A 22,327-nucleotide genomic window follows, 5' to 3' on the forward strand; every position below is an offset into this window, starting at 1 on the left:
AACATATTAGAATCACTTGATTTCAGGCTTTAGGTAACAAAGTTAACTATTTTTATTTGGAGGAACATTGCTTCCAAAAAGTTAACTATTTCAAGCTTCAGACTTATCAAGCATTATAGGCTTCTACTTGTATTTTACTGTCAAATCAATAATCAGTTAGTCTTAGGGGTATGATAGAAACTCTAGTAATTTTAAATGATCTTCTTCAACTTTCTATTTCAGGTCTCTACAATCTCGATGGAGGAATGACATATCCAACATCAAGATAATGTGTCTCACGTGCATCCTAGCTAGATGATGTATTTTTAGTCTTTCTGCTCCGATGCCCTGAATTTTAAAACCAATCTAGGTCGTTAGTATTTTCATGTGATGCCAATTATTTATAAAGTCACGTGCAGATGTTAGACAACTATATCATTTTTTTGGGTATATTGAAGCATATGTGTGCTGCAGAATTGATAATACATGTGCATCCAATTTCGACTTTCGAGATAATTTCATAAACAATTATTATTCAAGATTATCTTATTTTTGTCCTTTTTACTTAATCACAGTAGTTATATGTGTTTGTTTATAGGCCTCCTAAAGATCATGATGTAACATTGGAAACACACCAGTGAGTTGTTTTAAAGTTGATCATACCATATTTTTAGAAAGAGATGAGAAATCGACGTGGTATAGATGTGATTTTAGCAATTGATTTGTCCAAATATGTAAAAAAAGATTGGAGTATAATTTCCAACTAATAAAGCAAATGCTGAATTTGAAAATATATACATGAAATTGGTTAAAGATATGAATTTGATTGGTTGAATATTTAAAAACGACATTGAACTTGTGTAATCATGTAGGTCAAGGATTGTTAAAAATGTTTTATAACATGTCATTGTATCGTCTTATCACCTATTTATCAAGTCTTATCACCTATTTTATCAAGTTCTTCATATGTTATATGGATGAGAGTTTTATATGATTAGCTGAGGTGATTGTCAACCATGGAAAACAGAAGTCCTATCATCTCACATTCATGAATAATTACCGTTAGGTAAAGATTGAACTATTCAAATTTCATATATTTTAAATTTGATTTGCTAGGATAAAATATAAACCCTACAATTTTCATCCAATGATTGTGATTAGTGCAAATGTAGACAATCCTGATCGAGTAAGATGGATTTTAACATTTGAGAAAGTTAGTCCCTATGTAAATTTGTTTTGAATGATGCTAAGTACATCCTGGTGCACCCAACATTTTAAGTGAATGGACAAAAATGTCCTTCACTCAAGTTGATTCATATGAGTCATACGGATCATGTTGATCCGTATGAGTCATATGGCTGAACTTAATCCGTAAGAGTCATACGGATCAACTTGATCTGTATGTTTAAATTATATTTATAGATCAAGTTCATTTGTACAAATCATACGGATCAATCATAAACTCGTATACCTTCGTTGCAGGATAATTTTGGAATTAACAAAAAATTCTAAGTGCATAAGCAATAAAGCTGTTGCAGCTAGCATCACCCACTTATTTTTTAAAACCTCATCCCATTTTTGAGCACGTTTTGCCCAAAACGAAACCAGAACAGACAAAAAAAAAAACTTCCTTACAACTTTAAAGTTTTGTTAAAAAAAATAAAAATCATATTTTTTTATAATTTCAATAAAAAAATATAAATTAAAATCATAACTTAGTTTATAACTTTTAATTCAGAAGTCGGGTAACTTACAACTTATTCATTTTTTAATATTAATTTAAATTTTATTTTTGTTTGTTAATTTTTTTAAAAAAATACACCCTTTCTATCATTTTACATATGTGTGTGACTGCCACTAGTCAGCTAGTAATAGTATATAATGAAAACATAATATGAATGTGTCGATATTCACATAAATAACATTGTTGAAAATTCATGAAGATTTTGTGAAACAAATCACATGAATAACATAAAATAAATGGATGTTGTATAGATGTGATTTTTGCAATTGATTTGTCCAAATATGTAAAAGCTTGGAGTATAATTTCCAATTAATGAAATAAATGCTGAATTTGAAAATATAAACATGAAATTTGTCAAAGATATGAATTGGGTTGATTGAATGTTTAAAAATGACTTAGAACTTGTATAATCATGTAGGTCACCCCAGGATTTCTAAGGCCGTCTTATATGTCACCGTATGATCTTATGACCCATTTATCATCATGCTCTCCATATGTTACATGTATGAGAATCTTATATGATTAGTTGAGGTGACTGTCAATCATGGAAAAGAGAATTCCTACAATCACACATTAATCATCACCATTAGATAAAGATTGAACTATTCAAATTTCATAAATTTTAAATTTGATTTATTGGGATAAAATATAGACCCTACAATTTTCATCCAATGATTGTGATTATTGCAATTGTGATGGAAAATCCTGATCGTAGTAAGATGGATTTTAACATTTGAAACCTTATGAACCTCTGAAAGCTAGTAGTCCCCATGTAAAGAATTTTTTGAAAACCAACTTATATCGGCTGCCTCGTCCCATTTTGAACAGCAATACAAGAAGAGCAGGAGTGAATAATAAAAACACAGTTATGCTGAACGGATATAACATTCCACACAGATCTCCCTACAATAACCAACTAAAGTTTTAATACAACATTCATTATGCAATGGGAAGGATAAGGGGAAAATAGCAATCGGGAGCTCTCTCCAAAGAGTGAATGATTCCTAACATCCGTGAACAAAATTTTCTACAGTTGAGTCATTGAAATTCAAATGTTGATTACATCACAGGTGATGCAGTACAAGACAGACAAATTTCAAGATGTTATTGAGAAATCCTAATATTCCATACAAAAATGGCTGTCCAGAAAAAGGATGCTCGTAGTATCAACGCTTGACCCATTGGAAACTTTTTCTTGCTTTGGCCTTTCCTGGCTTTTTCCTTTCTACCACTCGTGAGTCCCTTGTCAGGAAACCAGCTGATCAAGATTCAAGAAAAACTAGCTTAGTAAATCATCATAGCACGGCACATATAAAATCCAGCCACAAGTAAAGGACTAATTAACATGAATCCCCACTAGGGAGGTTTGATATGAGAAATGATTAATCAAGAGTTTCATAAGAGAAATTGATATGGAAAAAAAACATTGTATCAAAGGAAATCAATGGAGAAAAAAGGCAAAAAGGCTATACCATTTCTAAGTGCAGGCCGCAAATCTGGTTCCCAGTTTTGCAAAGCCTTGCTGATCCCCAATCGTATAGCTCCAACTTGCCCTGTTGTCACAAAACACATTTCATTGATACGGATATGAATTATAGCTAAAGAATTGAACTTTGACAAGTTATCCAGTAGGTGATTCTGTTGAACTTCCACTGTGCACAATTTCTTCAGTGTATGATTGGAAGGAGAAGTTGAATAGAAATGTCTATTGGGAGATATATTAAAGTTCAAGCATTTAATAGTCAAACTTAAAAGTGTGGGTGGTGATTAGCTAAAAGGCCAAATTAAAGCAGAATGCAATTTTCCCTAAACGAAACCAGAAAAGATAAAGGCAAAAGGAAATGAAAATGTAACGGTAAAGTATGTATTTGAAAATGTCAAAACAATATTATTATAAGCATCAAGCATGCATGAAATATGCTTCAAGAGTGGCATGACCTATATGTTAGAAGTGGACAGGACACCAGATATTCCACAAACTCTAACAGGCATTTGCAAACTGAAACTAGAAATTCTTCAAATAAAAAAAAATACGATTATCATATAATGAAAGAATCTGATACTAATCGTGGGAATTCAAATATAAAAGCTAACTAAAAGCAATTAACTCACCTGACACACCACCTCCTTTCACAGTACAATCGACATCCCAGAGCCCCAAAGTCTTTGTCTCGGAGAAAGGTCGAAGGAGAGTAGCACGATGCTCAAGCATTGGAAAATAGACATCAAACTCTTTATCATTAACAGTAAATTGACCATTACCAGGCTGAACCCAGACACGGGCAACACTGCATTTTCTTCTTCCTGTTCCATAAGCACGTCCTTTATCATCAACCTGCTTCACTCTAGCTTTAGCAGCTTCCTCTTGCTTCAGACGCTCCATTTCACCTCTAGTGGATTTTCTAGTATTCTTCTCATACCTCATGTCTTCAATTACACTAAGAGGGGGCAACCCATGAACCCCATCAAAGTCTTTCAACGCAATCAAACTGTCAAGCATCTCATCCGTGATTCCAGAAGCAGCAATCAAATCACCAAATGCACGTTTTGGGCCTGCAATGGCAATAGAAAAATAACATCACTTACCTTGATAGAGGTCTAAACTGTAAGTGAACAAACATACACATCATTACACAGTACATTATCCACACACAGAAACATCCTGAGTATACTCTTGGCTAGTAAGACCAACATATCAGAACCTGGCACCGTAAAAACTAAAACAACATGGTTGTTCAAAATATAACATACTCAAAATGCCATGAATAAATAATATATGCATCGATAGTGTAGGACACTATCATCCAATCACAAAACCACACCATGTATGATAAGTGTATTAACTTCAACCATAACTACCTCAACAATTTCTGATCGGCTGACAATGTAAAGTTTCTTAAACCAACGCAAGCCTATTAAACTCTAAACATTAAATCCATAGAAACCAGTGATATATGATGATCTCAGTTCAAACCTTACAAGAACTATATTGCTATTGTTATTGACAAATAAAAAAAAAGGTTAAACTTAAAGGCTAACCTTTGACAACAGCAGTGAGAGCTTGTTCTTCCTTCTCAAGCTGTTCAACATCGACTTTAGGATTAATATCCAAAGCAGTGAAGTTCCCTTCATGCCCCACATCCTCTTTGAAATCAAACACATCCTTTTTGTCGTCCTCCTCCCCCTTCATGCTCCAAGGTTTGAAGTCCTCTCCTGCTCTCACTCCAAAATTGCTCTCATCAAAACCACCACCACCACCGGCGTCTCCGCTTTCCTCGTCGATCCCTTTAAATATAGCATCTTCATCTGCATCATCCAAACCCTTCTCTTGCAACCACCCCTGTTCTTCCTCTTGCAGCCACCCCCGCTCCTCCCTTCTCCTCCCACCACTGCTTCCGTCGTCGTTCATTCCGGCGAGGCTCCCGCACTCCTCCTCCTCCTCGAAGAACGCGTCAAGCTTCTCCTCGGTCTCCCGGAAATCCTTCCACACGCGGGAGGAAAAGGGGTCCTTGCCATCGCCGTCGTTGCCGCCGCCACGGTTGGTGGAGAAGTGTTTGGGAACGACGACGGTGAAGAAGGGATTCACAGCCGTGTGGGACGGTTTCAACGGAATAGAGAGAAAGCGACGGAGATGAGAGGGTTTGGGAATTAAACGAGAGAGCATGGTGATCGAACCAGTGACTGTGAAGTTGATTTACAGAACGAAGATAGTGTAATTCATTGGTGCATTGCGAGAGAAGAGAGTCGCCGGAGAGTTGACGGTGGCGATCGGTGGTTATGGAGAGTAAGTGACTACGTAACAGGGAGGGACTGCAGAAGCTACTAAGCTCGGGATTAGGTTTACACAACCACGGACCAAAGCGTCGTCGTTTAACGAAATAGTAAAAGTGATTTAATTTCTTTCTTGTTCAAAGAAGGGTTGAAAATGTTTATTAAAAAGCATTTTTGTTAAAAAAAGGTTTATTAAAAATATAAAAAATACATGCAAATAAATAAATGCCAAATAATATATAGTAAATTAAACAAAAAGTTTAAGAATTAAATAAACGTGAATAAGCGCCTGTAGTAAACGTAAATAAGTTTTTTTAGACTTAAATAATCTTTTTATTCTTATAAAATAGGGATTTTTTTAATTATTTTAAAAAAAATATTTTAGTATTTTAATTCCTACTGTCTAGTAATAGCATTAAATGTTAAATGATGTGTAAGTTAACGATGTCATATTAGTTTTGATGAAAAATTTAAAGATATAGTTCAATATAAAAAATTTACACATGCTTACGTTATCAAACTTGATGATGACATATTAATAAGTTATGGATGTGATTGTTATTTTATTATTTAAAAGACAAGGAGAATTAAAACTAAAAACTTTAAATATTTAAAAGACTAAATGATTATTTAAACTGAAATAAAAAAAAGCATATTTCATAAGAATCAAAAAGTTATTTAAACATTTTTTTATGATGTACGGAGATAAGAAAACAAAGAAAAAAAACAAAAAAATACAAGTGAAAAAATTTTACGCTTATTGTACATGCCAATAACTATCATGATATGATATTGTATAAACACATGTGTATACTCACTGTTTATTTGGTTATTATAAAAAAATGATCATTTTTAATTTTAAGATATGATTTTAATTTTTTTAATTAATTCGAGATGTAAAATTTGTTAGATTAAAAGTTTAAAATACATCCACCAGCAAGTATCATTATGCTATGCATAAAGGAGAACATATATAAGAGCGGATGCACATCTAGGCCTGTGGGGGCATTTGTCCTACAAGATAAATTTTTATACTTAATATATTTGATAATTTTTACTTTTGTTCCATAAAAAACAGTGTTTTCCCCATAAAATGATTTTCTTAATTAATTGATGTAAAATGTTATAATAGATAAAAGAGAAAATAATTTGACACTATTTTATCAATTATGTTCTTAATTTTTTTTTATAGTGATGACAATAAAAAATCATACAACATTTTTAAAATAAAAAAAATACATAGAGGTGAATGGTAATAGATAAGAGCTTAAATATTTATATTTTTTTTCATAACATTGTGTGTCTTGTAAAATTTTGTAATTTTTTATAATAAATATATTATAATCTTTTTGTTCTCATTAAGAAAATTTTTCACCGGTGGATTTGATCCACTTGAAAAAAGTATTGTTTTCAATTTTAAGATACGATTTTGAATTTTTTAACAAATTAAAGACACAAAATTTATCTTATTATATTCATTTACATGAAACAATGGATTCCAATTAATATTAAAATAAAAAAGATCACCAACATGATAAAAATTACATTAATAGATAATCTAACGAGTAGTTAAAAATATTTAAACATCTAATATTAGATTTAATTATTTGTAAGATTCGTTTTTTATGTGATTGTTTGTCATATTTATGATATTTTTGTTCGAATATGATCATCATAATTATCATCGAAGTGAATCTAATTAAACAAGTTTCACGTTTTAAACAGTAAAAAAAATTAAAATTATATCCTAAAATTGTAAAATTGAAAATGATCATTTTTTAGAAGGATTAAATTAAACTAAATTTAATAAATAAAAGATCAAGATGAATCTAAACAAAAAGATTAACTACTATTTTTTTTATGCAAGAGTTAGTCCAATGAATAGTCTTATATGATTTGTTTTCAATTTCTTAACATTTCAAAGTCCAAACAATTTACAAACCAAACTTTATGTGGGAAGGAAATGCATAACTTATCCAAATGACTTGATTGTTGTAGGCTATACAACAATTCTGACACTTCACCTATGTAGCCAAATGAGAGCAACTCTATCTTCTTAGACTTGGAAACGTTCCTTTCTATGTCATATACGTTATTTGCTTATTAAGTACAATGAAGGAGATGATTTGAAGATTCGACATAATATTATACGATCCTAAACAGTGGCCTTCAAGCATGACAAGGCTATACACTAATGTGGAGATTACTGTGTCAAAATTCATTGACCCCTGCACAAATAGATTATTGATTGCCAAACCAGGTAAACAGAGAAAAACACAAAAAAACCTGATTAAAAAATAATCCTCAAAAGGATAAAATGAAAATGAACAAAATCATCAAAGTTACAGGAAGATTAAAAAAATTAAGCAGCAATAGCTCGACCCAGAAAGTTTTTCTCAGTCTCAAACCAGCTTCTAAGAGCGATTCGTGTAAAGGAAGAAAAATGTTCAAAACTTTATCACAGCTATACTGTTATGAAAAGGATGGCTAAATGTATTGAAAAATTACTAATAAAAACCTGATCAACTTATGTTATTTGTACCAATCAAAAAGCCAACGTGCAGTGCATAAACCTTGGAATCAAAAACAAAAATTCTCTTAGAAAATGAAGGGATGAAAATTGCATTATTCTAAATTCTAATATTCTTTAACTATGAGTTCAATCCCATCATGTATTTCCAATTGTTTGGGAGGGATGCTAACTTGCACTTTTCTCAAGGTAGTCAAAAACCATAGAGTATCTCCAATGCGAATACTTAAATGAGTGCTTAAAATTAAGTAACATTGTTTTACAAATTTTTCTATGAGAACTAATAACTTGATATTGTGTTACTTAAGTGAATTATTTATATAAATAACTGTTGTTTAATTGATTATTTCAAAACAAAATGAACAATTTTCTCACTTGACAAAACTTAAAGATGGTGTCACTGAGATTGGTAACAATTTGACTCCCTTTTTTTCTTTGTTTCAATTTTTTGGATGTAAGGCTGATACATGGAATATGATAGAATATGCCTATGGTAGTAATTTTATTATGTAGAGACTGATTTTTGTACAAAATCTTAACATTGAAAGACGATGAACGAAACCTAAATTTGACGGAAATCGCTCCTAAGATGGGCGAATGAGTTTTTTCACCGTGGGACCCTTGCCCTTCAAATCAGAATCGAAAATGTTTACAATCGAGATCAAGGACAATGATGAACCGTTTTTGTCTTCTGCTTTTGTTTGGTGTGTGTTTTTTTGTGGTAAGATCGTTTATCCTGCCACTAAGCGTGTCATTAATATTTTTGGTATTGTCATTAGTGATAACAATTAATGATAATTATAATTGTAATCATCATTAGTATTATTTATTATAATATTTCCGAATTGGTAGGGTGAAACAAAGGAAGATAGTTTTATAGGTACAGGCTTGTATAATTGATGTATGTGGGATTTGTTATGAATCAATTTTGTACCTTGTTGAATTGAGTGTGAAGCAACCAAAATGGCAGTTTCTGAATGCTATTGATTTTATACGATGGACACTTCACTGGTGTGATTATTTGTTGATTGAAATGGTGGTGGTGTTGGTGATGCTTTGGTGACTTTTTGTGTATCTTTGTTGAATAATGAAGTGGTGATGTGATTGGGATGGTGATTTGATACTGTAAATGATTTAAGATACTAGTTTTTCTTTTTTAAACTATATTATTGTTATGGTCTGGCTTTGACATGTGCTACATTATGTCTCTTTTATTTAATAAAATATGTTTTTTTTATCAAATTCCAAGAAAAAAGATAGATGATTTTTTTTGTTTTTTTTTTGTATTCTTTCTCTTACTTTTTAATTTTATTTATCTTCAACATTTTATTTTGTGTTTTTCCTTTTCCTTTTAATTTTCCTTGTTTTCATCATTTATCATTTATCCGGACAAGATTAGGATGTTTATGAATAAAACTAAAAGAGGAGCGTGTATATTAGCAAATCATAACATGGAGGACTAACAAAAGTGATATATATATATATATATATATATATATATATCTATCACGAGGGTTAAAAAAAACCAATATTTTTTTTTTGTGTATAATACTTTACAAGAATGCTAAAATTCATACCAAAATCTGAGTGTTTATAACTTCGGCTATAAAGTACGTAATTTTGTTGTAGTATGCCTATAATATATAGGAAATGTTGATAACAGGTAATAGGTGATGATAGGGTTGCGCTCACTTCCTTGTTATAATATGTGCAATTGTATTTTAGATTATAAATTTAACAAAGTGGGTAAAGTGTGCATGTTGAGTCATAAAAAGAATAAGATCTTTAATAATTTTATTTTGATACAAATAAATACTAAGTTTTAAAAGTTCTATTTAATATATTAGTTATGTAAAGCATTAAAAATTAAATTAATGCTGTGATTTCTTGATCTCTGCAGAGAGTATTGGAACATCTTTTGCTTAAGACATGTGAAAGTGAAAAAAAGTATAAGAATATTTAAGTATAAAATCTCTCACACATCATTCGTTGTGCAGACCTAATGTTTGACTTAATGTACACCTATTTGTCTTTTAGAAACAGGAACCCTTTGGAATTATTTATCTATAAATTACTAAGTTTAAAATATTTATAAATTTTAAGTTTAAAAACATAATTATTTCTCTAAAACAAATTAATCTAAACATGCAATTTATATATTATCTATTTGATTTTTGTATTTTTTTACATGTTTGTTACAGACGGCTCATCTCCCCGGGCATTTTAGCTGAACACTAATACCTATTTCAGCCTCTGGAAGAGGTAAGTTATTAACTAGAATGTGTGTCTGTACCTCAAGTGCTTCTGGCATGTGAGAGATTGCAGACAATATTATGACGATGCTAGTGCAATCCAATAATTTTCCAAGCATAAACTGTTTGGTGTGCCAATGATCCGTGACCAAGCCCATTCTGTCTCCTCTACAAGTTGTAATTCTGCCAACTGCCATAAGTGATGATGTTAGCAATGCAACTGTTTAGTAAATCAAATTCATCACCATACCACAACACCTTTTCAGTATCTTTTCTTCTGGCAGAGTTAAATTAGCAAATTTGAAAAGGGCATTGCCAAAAGAGGTAAAATTCAAGCAGTCCATTTATATTGTATGGTACATGTTATCAAACTGGTTATAGTATTAGGCTATTAGCTATTATTTCTGTTTTGTAGTGGAAAGCTCCCAACAGACAATGATCAAAGAAGTTTGACAAATGAGAACTTAAAATGCATAGACCTGAATCTTTATAGCACTAACAGCAAAAAGATTTAATTAAATTTAAGCTCACTTGAGATTAAGTAGAAGATTTAATGTTTGATATCTGGATCGGATCCACATGACCACATCCATCCTAAAAAAATATTACTTTTCAAAGAATGGATTATTTGGTTATAAACTTATAGTAAGAGTTTAAAATCAGATAAATGGAATCTCAGTGAGCTAAGGTTCTTACCCTGCCATCTCTGAGCTCAAATATGACAGAACCTTCAGAAAATGGAATTGGTCTTGTGGATGCCACCTGTGTTGCATAAGATTCAAAGTCAATTCTCTGTCATTATTTTTTTTAATTTCAAAATAGAATTATGTAATTTTTAACCAACAAGTAACTAGAGACTAATATTTACCTTTGGTTCACAATTTAAGTTAAGGTCAGCAAGGTTATCTTGGTCCTTATTTAAGCCAGATGCACAATTTTCATCGATCCGAACTGGTTTCTCCTCATTGATTCCTCCACTATGTGTTTCAACAATTTTATTTCCCATAGAGGGGAAACTACAATCCTTCCACTTCCATGCATCTTTGTCTAGGTATCTTAGGTATACTTTTCCATCTGAACCAATTAAAAGTAGTTGATTGCCTTCAAAGCTAGGACCAGGTGAACCAACCAGTTTTACACCTTTATAGGGTGTTCCATGTTCTACCCAGTTCCATCCATACCATGTAGTCCACTGGTACTCAACAAGACCACCTTCTCTTGAAAGCATGAAGAGAGAGCCTGAGAGTGATTTTGTTGATGGTCTAATAACTGTTCCAGGAAACTGTGATAGAATCAAATGTTGAGATTGGTAATGCTCATGCCACAGATCAGTCACTTTGTTATACTGATATAGCCGACCATTTCTTCCAATGACAAAGACTATATTTTCCCTGAACAATTCTTGGTCAACTATACTTGCAACTTTAACATTTTGAGGATTTTTGCAGTCTTTCCATTTAAACTTCCTCATGTAAACCTGGGTAGAACATGCAAATATTTATTTCATGTCTAGCTTGTGTAGCAGTATTTGATGTCTAAAGAGTTTATTCACTGAAAATTTTAATACTTTATCCATGTGTATGTGATAAATAAAACGTTTTATTCAATTAAATGTATGTATGTATGAATACATGAAGTTGATGAGATAAATATGACTACGTTTAATTAATTCATTTATGCCAGTTGCTTTGTAATGTAAAGTGACAAACTTCAGGAAATACAAGTTCTTAAAGGTTCAAAGGGCAGAATTACCAATGTTTAAGATACAAACTGCAGAAATTAAGGAAGTTCTATAATCTTTTGGTTAAGAGGCATAAAATCATTGATGTGTCTTTACCTAACACCTTAAGCTTTTTGAAGTGTTATTCCTTCACACTTCAGCCTCTTTTATCAAGCCTTGTCTCTTAAGTATTCTAACTTCTAAGCAACAAAAAAGTGGATAGGTCACACATATATTATCATCTCATACCTTATATTTTAGTTTGAGAAATTGTGTTACTGTTTACCTACCATGAACTGCAGTAATCTTCCATTTTTGCTCACAAAGAAGATTGAATCTTCAGTTGTAGCCCTCCTTGCTTTACCTGGTAATCTATCCCATGGTTGACCTGCAACAATACTTCTTCCTTTCCTCATAGCAGTGCAATTCCTCCATGCTATCTCATTATCACTCCATTCTCTAAGGAACAAACTCCCAAATGTATCAGCCATGAATAAACTTCCATTATAGCTCCCCACTATACCATTCATAGTTGAGGAGCTATCATGCCTCAACCATACCCATACATTCTCAATACAAACATATTCGAAAACCCAACCATCATTCGTTATTAAGAAGAATGACTTGCCTTCATACAACAATCTTAAGCGGAAGTTATTACTAATCCAGTCATCCGGAAGATTGTATTCTTCTGAAGATCTATTCGGTTCACCACCTGTGCCTAGAGGCAAGTAATAATTCTGTGCTTGGCTTTGCTTTCTCCTGCCTGTTACTGAACTTATTCCTGAATCATTTGACTCATCTTTTGTTCCTGTCATGCAATTCCGGGGGCCACGTTCTTCTGTGCAATATTCTGCATTCCATCCTTCACTCTCTGGCACATCTAATATAGTCCAAACATATTTAGTTGATGCTTTCCTTCGAAAGTTTTGTGGAACAGATGGTCCTGAATTTTCACCACCTAGTCCTGCTAGATGCAATTCTGCAAGTCTACCATCATCTAGTGCAAACAGTATCCTCCCAACTTGTAATGGTAAGCCAGCTATATCTCTTGCTGCTTTTGCATGTAAGGGATGTTCATGACTTCCCCATGCTTCTGGAAACTGATTATTCAGCGCAGTGCCTGTTTTCATGAGAGAATTCAGAGTCTAGAATTTGGAATTCATATTGTAAACTCTATTGTTGGTACATGAGTAGTTTGAATCATACAGAGATAGTATTCTATATCTTATTCCAATATTCCTCTTCCATAACTTTATTCTGCATATACGGCTTTCAATGAGAGAATATATTTCAAATATTAATTTTTCTTGTGAGTAGGAAATATCAAGAACAGTGTTTACTGATGTTGAAGTAAAGAATCTGATCCTCAAATAATCTTGTTAGTCTTTTGTGCTGCTTGTGTATATGCTGCAATAAGCTTTCAAGTTATTGACAGACTAAGAATTATGATAAGGATTTGACTATATAAGAGTTAACTATTAATTTATTACTCTTGGTTTTTAACTATCAAACAACTGGAGTGTGGATACACTATGCAAGAGACACAAGTAAATATGGCAGAGCCAGGCAATGATAGTTGTATTTAGTAAAAGAGATGCAATATTTCAGTAACCTTTACATTTGCCTATACTAACTCTTGAGATTTCAGTTTTTCACTTTGATCATACATAAATAAAATTTTAGTTAAATAATAACCCATTTGCCAATTTTAGTTTTTAGTTATTTAACTATTTAAAGAGTAATCTACTGTTGTTAGTAACCTGTATTCCCCTATGGCGCTAGTATCTTTTTCCTTACTCTTTTAATCTGTATTCAGGAACTTGTTCCCTATCCCCGTGAAACATTTCCACTACATGCTGTCTCTTATTTACTTCCTTAGGTTTGGAATCAAGTTTCTGATGGAAGATCGGTTTTGGTGATAGCTATTATGTTTTCTTAGTTATTGAGATCAATATATAGATGTAGGGACTAGGGACTAGTGTGGAGTCCAAATCAAGAAAGAATTTAATTATAACAGGAGAAAATCGGAACATTATGTCTCAAACTCCTTTTATGTATTGAACTATTGATAGATAAAGAACGAAACTGAAAATCCCTAATAGTAAAGTTCATATGCAGTGAAAGCCAAGGTATATCATCATAAAAGCAAATATTAACAATGGATAAATTTAAATAGATTTAGCACAATTGGATGACTGACCTAATTGTTTTGGCATTTGATATTCAAAAACAGATCCGGCTGAAGAAGTAAAAAATAAAGAAATGAATGTTTCCCATGATTCATCTTGCAAAGGTGGTGTGATGGACGTCAAAGTTTGATGTTCAGGACTTCCATGGACTACCCATTTCCACTTTCTTTGATGTAATCTTCTCTCCACCAAAGTACCTTCCTGTACAATTATCAAATATCTCTGAAAAATAAATAGTGTCCAAGACAGGATCACAGAAATAAATTCTTAAATGGCTTCATTAAGATCAAATTCTACGTTTTGCCACATTATACATGCTTAAATGATATACAAAGTTTATTGGAACAACGGTTTTACTCTATATAGGTAATTTTGATAAAAATATAGTTTCTCCCTCGATCACTTTTTTCTTTGAAAACATTTCATTGAACTATCAACTTGAGAGTGATCATTCACGACTAGCTTCCTGATTACTTCCCTTTACTGAGCTCAAAAAGATTTGCATTCATATTCTGATATTTGCAGATATGTTCATAAAATACTTTCATTAACAGTACCTTGGTTAAAAGAAACAGAGATTCGGAATGATCACCACTCAATCCATGTAAAATGCACCCTTTAGATGGCATCAAAGGTGAAACTTTTGCTTTTTTTTCTTGCCATATGTGTTTCTTCCACGATGGTTTTGATTTTCTATCATATTCATAAAGATCTCCGGCAGAACTACATCACCACATCATTAGTTAAACCTGTTAGACTCCAAAAAGGTGAAGAATGACGTTTGATACTTATTAAAGACAACAATGTGGTCCATGAAATAAATAAATAAAATACATTTTAACTTTATTTTCTGTAGTTTCTTTAGTGTTTTATTTGTGAGTCAACGTGTTTCAAGTAACACACATATCACCCACCTTATGGTGTATACTACTTTTCGTTTAGAAGCAACAGCAGCTATAGCTGCAACATTTGCTCCAGCTGGTTGGCCATGATTTGTCCATCTGTTCTATATATATGGGCAAAATGGGACCGAAATTAGTAATATTTGCTTAGGATTGAACTTGTTAAATACAAGTATGTGCTCCAAAACTTGAGTTTTACCTTGGAGACTCAGCCACATCAATTTCTACCAGTGTTCCATTCTTTGTACAGAAATAACCTCTTCTGTGAACAATCCAACAACACAAACGAGACATTAAGAGCTTGATAGGTTTCAGACTTTCAGTAATCACCCGATTCAAATAAATCTGTTTAATCTCAGAGACTAAAATTTCAATGTGTACTCACTGCCCATCATCTGACACCACACCAGACTTCATCAATATCAAAGAATTTTTCTCCTGATCATTATCTTTGATTTGATTGAGTGTAGCCGAGAATTCAACCCAAACTGGCTGTGAAGTTTCACCAAGTTGCAGATGCATCTACTAAAAAAAAACATAATCACTAGACACGAACAACAAAGGTATTGTTGCAGTTCCAACAACTTTCAGAATACCAATTTCTTTTTTTTTTTTTTTTTTGGGGGGGGGGAGAGGTCATATAGTGACTGATTTAAATTGCATGCCAAGTTGCCAAGCTATATGCATGTATTGTTTATGTATCTGAATAGAAGAGTGGATATTCTGAATGAAATGGAATTTAGAGAACGGATATTTGTAACCTGATACAGATTCCCTGATTCAGATAGAGCAAGAATCATCTGATTGATGATAAAAACTGCAACTGCACGTCCTGCTGATATTGGCAAGTCATGAGGGGCAAACACCCATTCTAATCCATTCCAAAACCTCTCATAGATAGAGCCACTTTCACCAGTGACCCACACAGATGTCTCAGACATTTTGGTCAATGAAATTCTCTTTCTCAGAGGCATCAGAACCACATCGAAGGGCCCCAATACTCCTATTTTACCATCCTTTCTGTCCAGCCTCTTCTTTTTGTCATCAAATCCATGTTCTTGATCCAAACTTTCTTCCCTTCTGTTCTTCACTTTACCACACTCACTATCACCACCAGATATCAGATCACAAGGCAGTTGCACTTCAACCCATCTATCAGCTTCTTCACTGAACTTCCAAAACCTATCAGTTTTCTGCTCAAACCTTCTATTGCTTTGCTGAAAAAACTGATATGGACAGCATGAAGCACAGCCCACAACAGTACAAAAGCTCAAAGACAAGAGCCCCCAGATGCCACATATCAAATGGAACATTGACATGGTGGCATGGAGAACCAGATAAAACAGAAACTCCAAAAATTCAGGATTTGCAGGTTATTCTAAGGACACTCTTGGTACTTGGTAGGTGTGTGCCATACGAGGGTACCCCATATGGGCCATGGATATAAAGGCTTCGATCATCTGATCAAAAAGCTCAAATTTATTGGATAAATGGTTTTTTCTAGTAAAAGGGAATTCACTATTTTAGATATGAATATACGTAGGGGCAGTGATGAAAAGAAGGGAAGGTATTTTGTGGGGTACCATGTAGTAGCAGGCAGCAGGTATTGATTCTCAGATTACAACTACCTTAGATGGCTTATGTTTTCGTCAACTTTGAAGTTAAATATCTGATAAAATAACATGAAACAAACAACCTGTTTTTCAAACAGAGATTTAACTACCGTGTTACTTTTCTTTCTACATCATAGAGGTAATTAAGTAGAGTCCTCATGGGTTCTAAGAAGCTGCTTTATCTGACCAAATTAAGATTACTTCCCGCCCTTGATTTTATCATCATAGTAATGTTTAGGAGACAGATTTTGATAAATTGTTGGTTTGTGTTTGTAAAGAAATGTTAATAAGATTCTAGCGTCGACTTTTACTAATAGGAATACATATTCCAATACCGTGACAAAGATGCTGCAACCAACTACTTGTGAATAATATAGTGATATGTGGTAACTGTCATTGGATGATCAGAAGCCACCAACCAATGGCTCTAATATTATGTTGCACTTTGACTATATGATTAGAAAATGCTACAAGCAAGTTTCGTATCTCACGGGTTTGTGAGAGCGAGAGATACAAGTATGACCTCAGATAGCATTGATTTTCTCTTGAAAGACATGTAACACATCAGCATTTGGAAGTGGTTGGCCTAACTAAGGCATTTATAAACAACGTACATAATGTACTTTTGATTTTACAGGTAGTAAGAAAAATTAAGTTAATTTTGCTCTACACTTTTACATCATAAAGAACCAGTAAATCGTGTTCATAGTGTTACTAAACTCGATATGTCAAGTAAAATATTAAATTCAAATCTTATAAATAAATAAAAAACATAATTACGAGCAAAGATCTTACTAAAATTGATTACTCAGATTTTCTGACAAAAAATTATCATAAGCAAGGATGGTAAATGATCTACACTAATATCATCATTAAAAAATAATTCATGGTAATAAGTAATAACATCATATAGATGCCTATAAATTTGATTTAAAAATAGTGAAACCGTGGAGAACGGTGCTGAAGTAGTTGTTGCCTGTTGCGTTCGTAATTCCATCACTGTCACATGAGGAATAATGTCTACAAACGTCCAGTTATAAATTATTTCTTTTTTCTTTTTAAAACAGAAAAACTCAAAAGACCGTATTTGAAGAGGATCATGAAAGAGCCCCCTTTTTCCTTTTACAACATAACGTGCTAATTGTTTATCATGATCTTCTAAATATGAGGGCGCTGACTTGGTCACATTTACATAAGAAACATCTTCCCTTTTACATTCTCTTGTGTAAGAAATTGTCATTACAAGGTGCGTCTTTTCACTCTGTGGTCGGAAATATTTTGAGAGATTAATAATCGATTATTATTATTATAACTAGTATTTTATCATGAGTAAGTTAGATGACAAATGTTTATTTTATATGATAATATATGACTTATAATATAATTCAAATTCATAACAAATATATATTTTTAACATATAAATTATATTTTAAACTTTTAATAAATAATTTAAACTATGATAGGAGATTATATTTAATTACAAAAATTATTTAAATTATATATATATGTGTTCTTAATTATAAGAAAGACAAAAAATTGATTTCACATTTATTAAAAAAATTAATTAATATCATTAAATTGTGTTATTTTAAATTATTTTTAAAAAATTTTGATATCAAGCACAAATCTCGTATTAAATTAAGGATATTTTGAAAATAGTTTCATTAAATAAAACAAAAGTTGTTAAATTTTGTTTATATTTGAAAAAAAATAAACTCCTTTTTACTTATAAAAGAAAATTGGAGGGAATATAATTTAAAAAATACAGAAAGTTAGGTTTAATTAAAATGACTGGAAGTATAACCGATACTCAATTTTCAAAATGTATTAGTTCTAATTTTTAAAATTCAAACATGTCAAAATTAATTAATTTTGAGACAAATCAGATAAATAAAATTTAGATCATTGCAAGTATTTTTTTATCTGAATCAAATAAATATACTAATATTTAACACATATCTTTATCATGCATGCTACGTGCATGAAACTTTAATTATATTTAAAGAAAAAATACATAACGGACCCGTGCGATACACTTGAAAGAAAAATATGATAATATGGGAATGAAAAATCAATGGAAATTTAAAAAACAATTGAAATATTTTTAATAACAATGATATAATATCAACTACAAATTATATGATAGATTAAGTATATATATCTTAACAATCTCAAATTCTCAAAACCTTATAAACATTTGAATTCTTTTAGTATCTTCAAACCAACTCGTAAAGTAACCCATAAAATAATAATATACAACTGTAACATATTGTAAATGATAGATGACAACATGTCTGAGAGATTTTCTTAACTCTTATTGACATTTCAAAAGAAACAACATGAAATTATTTACGTTGAAATTTAAAGGAAATCTTGTGAGCAAATGAAGTCAATGACAATCTTAGAATATAAACCTTATGTCCAATACTGCTTCATCACATAACTACTAATTTGAGTAATTATAAGTCAAGTACCGAGTAATAAGTCGAGTACCATCCCATAACCAAAAGATTGATCAATATCCCTTAACATTAACAACATTCCAATATTGACATTTAACAACATTCCAATATATAAAGATCATATAGCTTATCAATATTTCATTCACTGAGCAAAGACTATCACAACTTAAAAGTTTTAGCATCACAAAGAATCAATGCAACAAATAATCATTCAATTTATCAACAATAGCTAGGTATTTATGTCTATTTGTCTTGTATCTTCCATTATCGTGCAAGAGACTCAATTTTTCTATGATGTAACACGATTCATCCACCAAAAGCAACTCAACACTATTTGTTACTCCCTTTGTTCATTTATAACAGTCGTTTAAGATTCTTTCACTCCAACCAACAAAGTCAATTACTATTGGCTGCCATTTCTTTCTCTCTCAGTAAGTAATTATAATTTGTTTTCCTATTGGTCGCCTTTTCATTAATTTCTCTCTATCCGTTAGTTTAATTTCTCTCTGTCTATGTAACCAACTTTTCCTTCTAAATTTAGATTCGCAGCATATATTATCATTAATTCTTTTTTGTTGGCAATAAACAATTATTGGGAAAACAAGCTAGAAATGTGTACATACACCACTACATATTTGACCAATAACTAATTTATTTTTCGTTGAAGTTTACTTTTATAAAAAAATGTAAAATAATTAATCGGAATAAGGGGATAATTGACAACAAAAAACTAATGTTATCTTGAACTTTGAAAATGAAAGATAAATAAGAATAATTTTTTATTAAAAATTCAACTCTTGAAAAGTAATGAAGGAAGGATAAGAGGATTGTTGAATTTAGGAGCTTTCCAAAGTATAATAACACGATCATGTATCTTCTAGTCAATCTTTCCAGGTGCAAACTCATCATAATAAATGTAATTTTCGGAGCCATTTTGAATCTGTACAAAAACAAATAGTGCATGATTATTGACTTTAATTTTTATAGAAAAATGTAATAAATCAATATATATAAATATATACACGTCACCTTTCATGAATTAATGTAATTTAAATATAACAACATAAATTATAGTAATGAACGACATACCTCTACACTCCAGCAGAAATGGGTCACACTTGAAGAAGATAAAATCCTGCAACAATTTAGTTCAGGATATTCATTTTAAAAAATGGACTAAAAAATTGCAAGAAATAAGAATTAAATTAAAAATCCAAAGGTCACTGGATTTGAAAACACTGCTGAAAAGACTTTTAAATTTAGAGCACAAAACGCATTTAAAAACAAGAAACTGAAGAGGGTTTTCATAATAATATTATCTTTTTTTACAGTATTTTTGTTTCAAATTTGAAAGAACAAAAAATGTAACTCTTGAAAAAACAAGAAAAGGCAGATGATAGTAACTGCATTTGAAAGCATGTAATTGGAAAAGACAAAAAAGGAAGAAGCAAAACTTTATTGAAATTGCAGCAGAATTAGTGTATCTTGCTCTCAGATATGTAAAAAAGCACTATGCCTTCATATACGTAAGAAATTGCTGGTTGGCTTGCTCTCAGATAATTAAAAAAACACCATGAATTGAATGTCAATTTATAAGAATAATAATAGGGGGAAATTAAATGTCGATTTACGGTTGTCATGCTGAAAACTATGGCTTTTCATTGTCCCGGTAATAGTAATTAAAGGCTAATTCAATGTTGATTATATTAATATTTACCTTGCCTTTAATTGCTTGTTATTTCAATGCGACCCTCATTTTTCTGGAGAATATAATTTATACTGTTATCATTTTATTTTCATATTTAATACTATTATGTATTTTCATTGACCGGTGATAATTTCCATATTTCAAATTATGGCTTTTGATTGACCGGTGATAATAAATGCTAATTAAACATGGTGTGCATTTAAATAAATATAAGTGATCTCTCATTTTTCTATACAAATAAAGCTTTGGAATTTGGACTTGGTTGAGGATACAAATTGATAATTTATAACTAATTTATTTCATTTGTTAACTTTCTTTTAGTGCTATTGTTATTAAAATATATTTACAAATTTAACCACAGTGTGGGCGGACAAGGATTCCAGACTTCCTTCCTTTTATAAATAAAGATAACAATTACATTTAAAAAAAACTACATCTATAAAATTAGTAAAATAAGATAATTCATCAACACTCCAATCCTAATAGAGTAGGAGGGCCTAGTCGATTAGTTGACAATTAGTCCATTTTAAGTTTCGATAGACCATTAGTTAATTTGTTAATTATACTCACTGCATGAATAAATGTTTAGTTGCGCAGGACGCTACAAGAAACGCGAGTAATTAAATTGCCAACAATAACATTTGTACACGTTAGATACCTCACTTTTCTAAAGTAAATTTATCTTTACGGTGAACAGATAAGGATATACTTTTGATATAATTGAAGGAAATCATGATTTTAACCCATGTTTTTTTCTAAAGTTTTCGGACTCGCATGTTTATATAAACAGTCCTATAGTAGCACTGTTCACAGTACACACCCACTCCTTGCCCGCTGATATATCAGGGATATCAATCAAGGAAATTTCCTTAAGAATCTATTAATTTAATTTATTCATGTTATATAGATACGTAGATACAAATATGATAAATATAGTCATGAATACAAATATTAAAGATAACTATAGTCTATAAAAAATTATAAAATTTAATCTCAATTTCAGTTAATTTTAATTGTTAACTACTGAAAAAGCCAGGTCCAGCTCGAGAAAGAAACCCCACCCAACATCTTTACCCATCTTCATCATATCTTCAACAGCATAATATGGATCAATTCTGGAAGTTTCAGGCACTGCACAACGGAGTTAAAGAATAGAAACTTTTGAAGCTTTAGAAACTAAACTAGAAGTCTCAAATAATCATATAAAGAAGTTCATACCACGGGTTCCATCAGGGGAAGCAACTAAGCATCTAAACATGCAATTACCATCCTCGTTTCTGCTAGCATAGCCTGCAATTGGAGTGCGGCAATGTATTCTGCCTGCAAGAATCAGCCAACCACATACAGAAAACTAAAGTATGCAATTGCATCAAATACGAAATCCTTTTCTCCTTGAAATACTTAAAATAGAATAGTTCCTCGGTCCTCACTATAAATTCTCGTCATGGAAAAGG

General features: G+C 31.6%; 2 protein-coding genes across 3 annotated transcripts; both read right to left on the reverse strand.

Moving 5' to 3' along the window:
- Positions 1-2,575: 2,575 nt before the first annotated feature.
- On the reverse strand, positions 2,576-5,600 carry LOC114380262 (30S ribosomal protein S9, mitochondrial-like). The gene is made up of 4 exons (XM_028339266.1): positions 4,763-5,600; positions 3,836-4,276; positions 3,196-3,276; positions 2,576-2,981 (listed from the first exon to the last, which is right to left on the reverse strand). Exons 1-4 carry the CDS (start codon positions 5,385-5,387, stop codon positions 2,890-2,892), a joined length of 1,239 nt encoding a protein of 412 aa, XP_028195067.1. The 5' UTR covers positions 5,388-5,600; the 3' UTR covers positions 2,576-2,889.
- A 4,543-nt stretch (positions 5,601-10,143) lies between these two features.
- On the reverse strand, positions 10,144-16,917 carry LOC114380465. Of its 2 annotated transcripts, none has more exons than XM_028339538.1 (10): positions 15,852-16,917; positions 15,476-15,612; positions 15,290-15,352; positions 15,103-15,189; positions 14,746-14,911; positions 14,200-14,389; positions 12,287-13,119; positions 11,145-11,753; positions 10,973-11,038; positions 10,144-10,466 (listed from the first exon to the last, which is right to left on the reverse strand). In XM_028339538.1, the coding sequence occupies exons 1-10, from the start codon at positions 16,407-16,409 to the stop codon at positions 10,356-10,358; spliced, it is 2,820 nt and encodes a 939-aa protein (XP_028195339.1). In that variant the 5' UTR covers positions 16,410-16,917; the 3' UTR covers positions 10,144-10,355. The 2 variants fall into 2 exon arrangements, with proteins under 2 accessions (XP_028195339.1, XP_028195341.1); XM_028339540.1 differs by having other exon boundaries at positions 15,476-15,615; positions 15,852-15,954.
- Positions 16,918-22,327: the final 5,410 nt, after the last annotated feature.

This window comes from Glycine soja, chromosome 12, assembly GCF_004193775.1.
Source record: "Glycine soja cultivar W05 chromosome 12, ASM419377v2, whole genome shotgun sequence".
NCBI lineage: Eukaryota > Viridiplantae > Streptophyta > Magnoliopsida > Fabales > Fabaceae > Glycine > Glycine soja.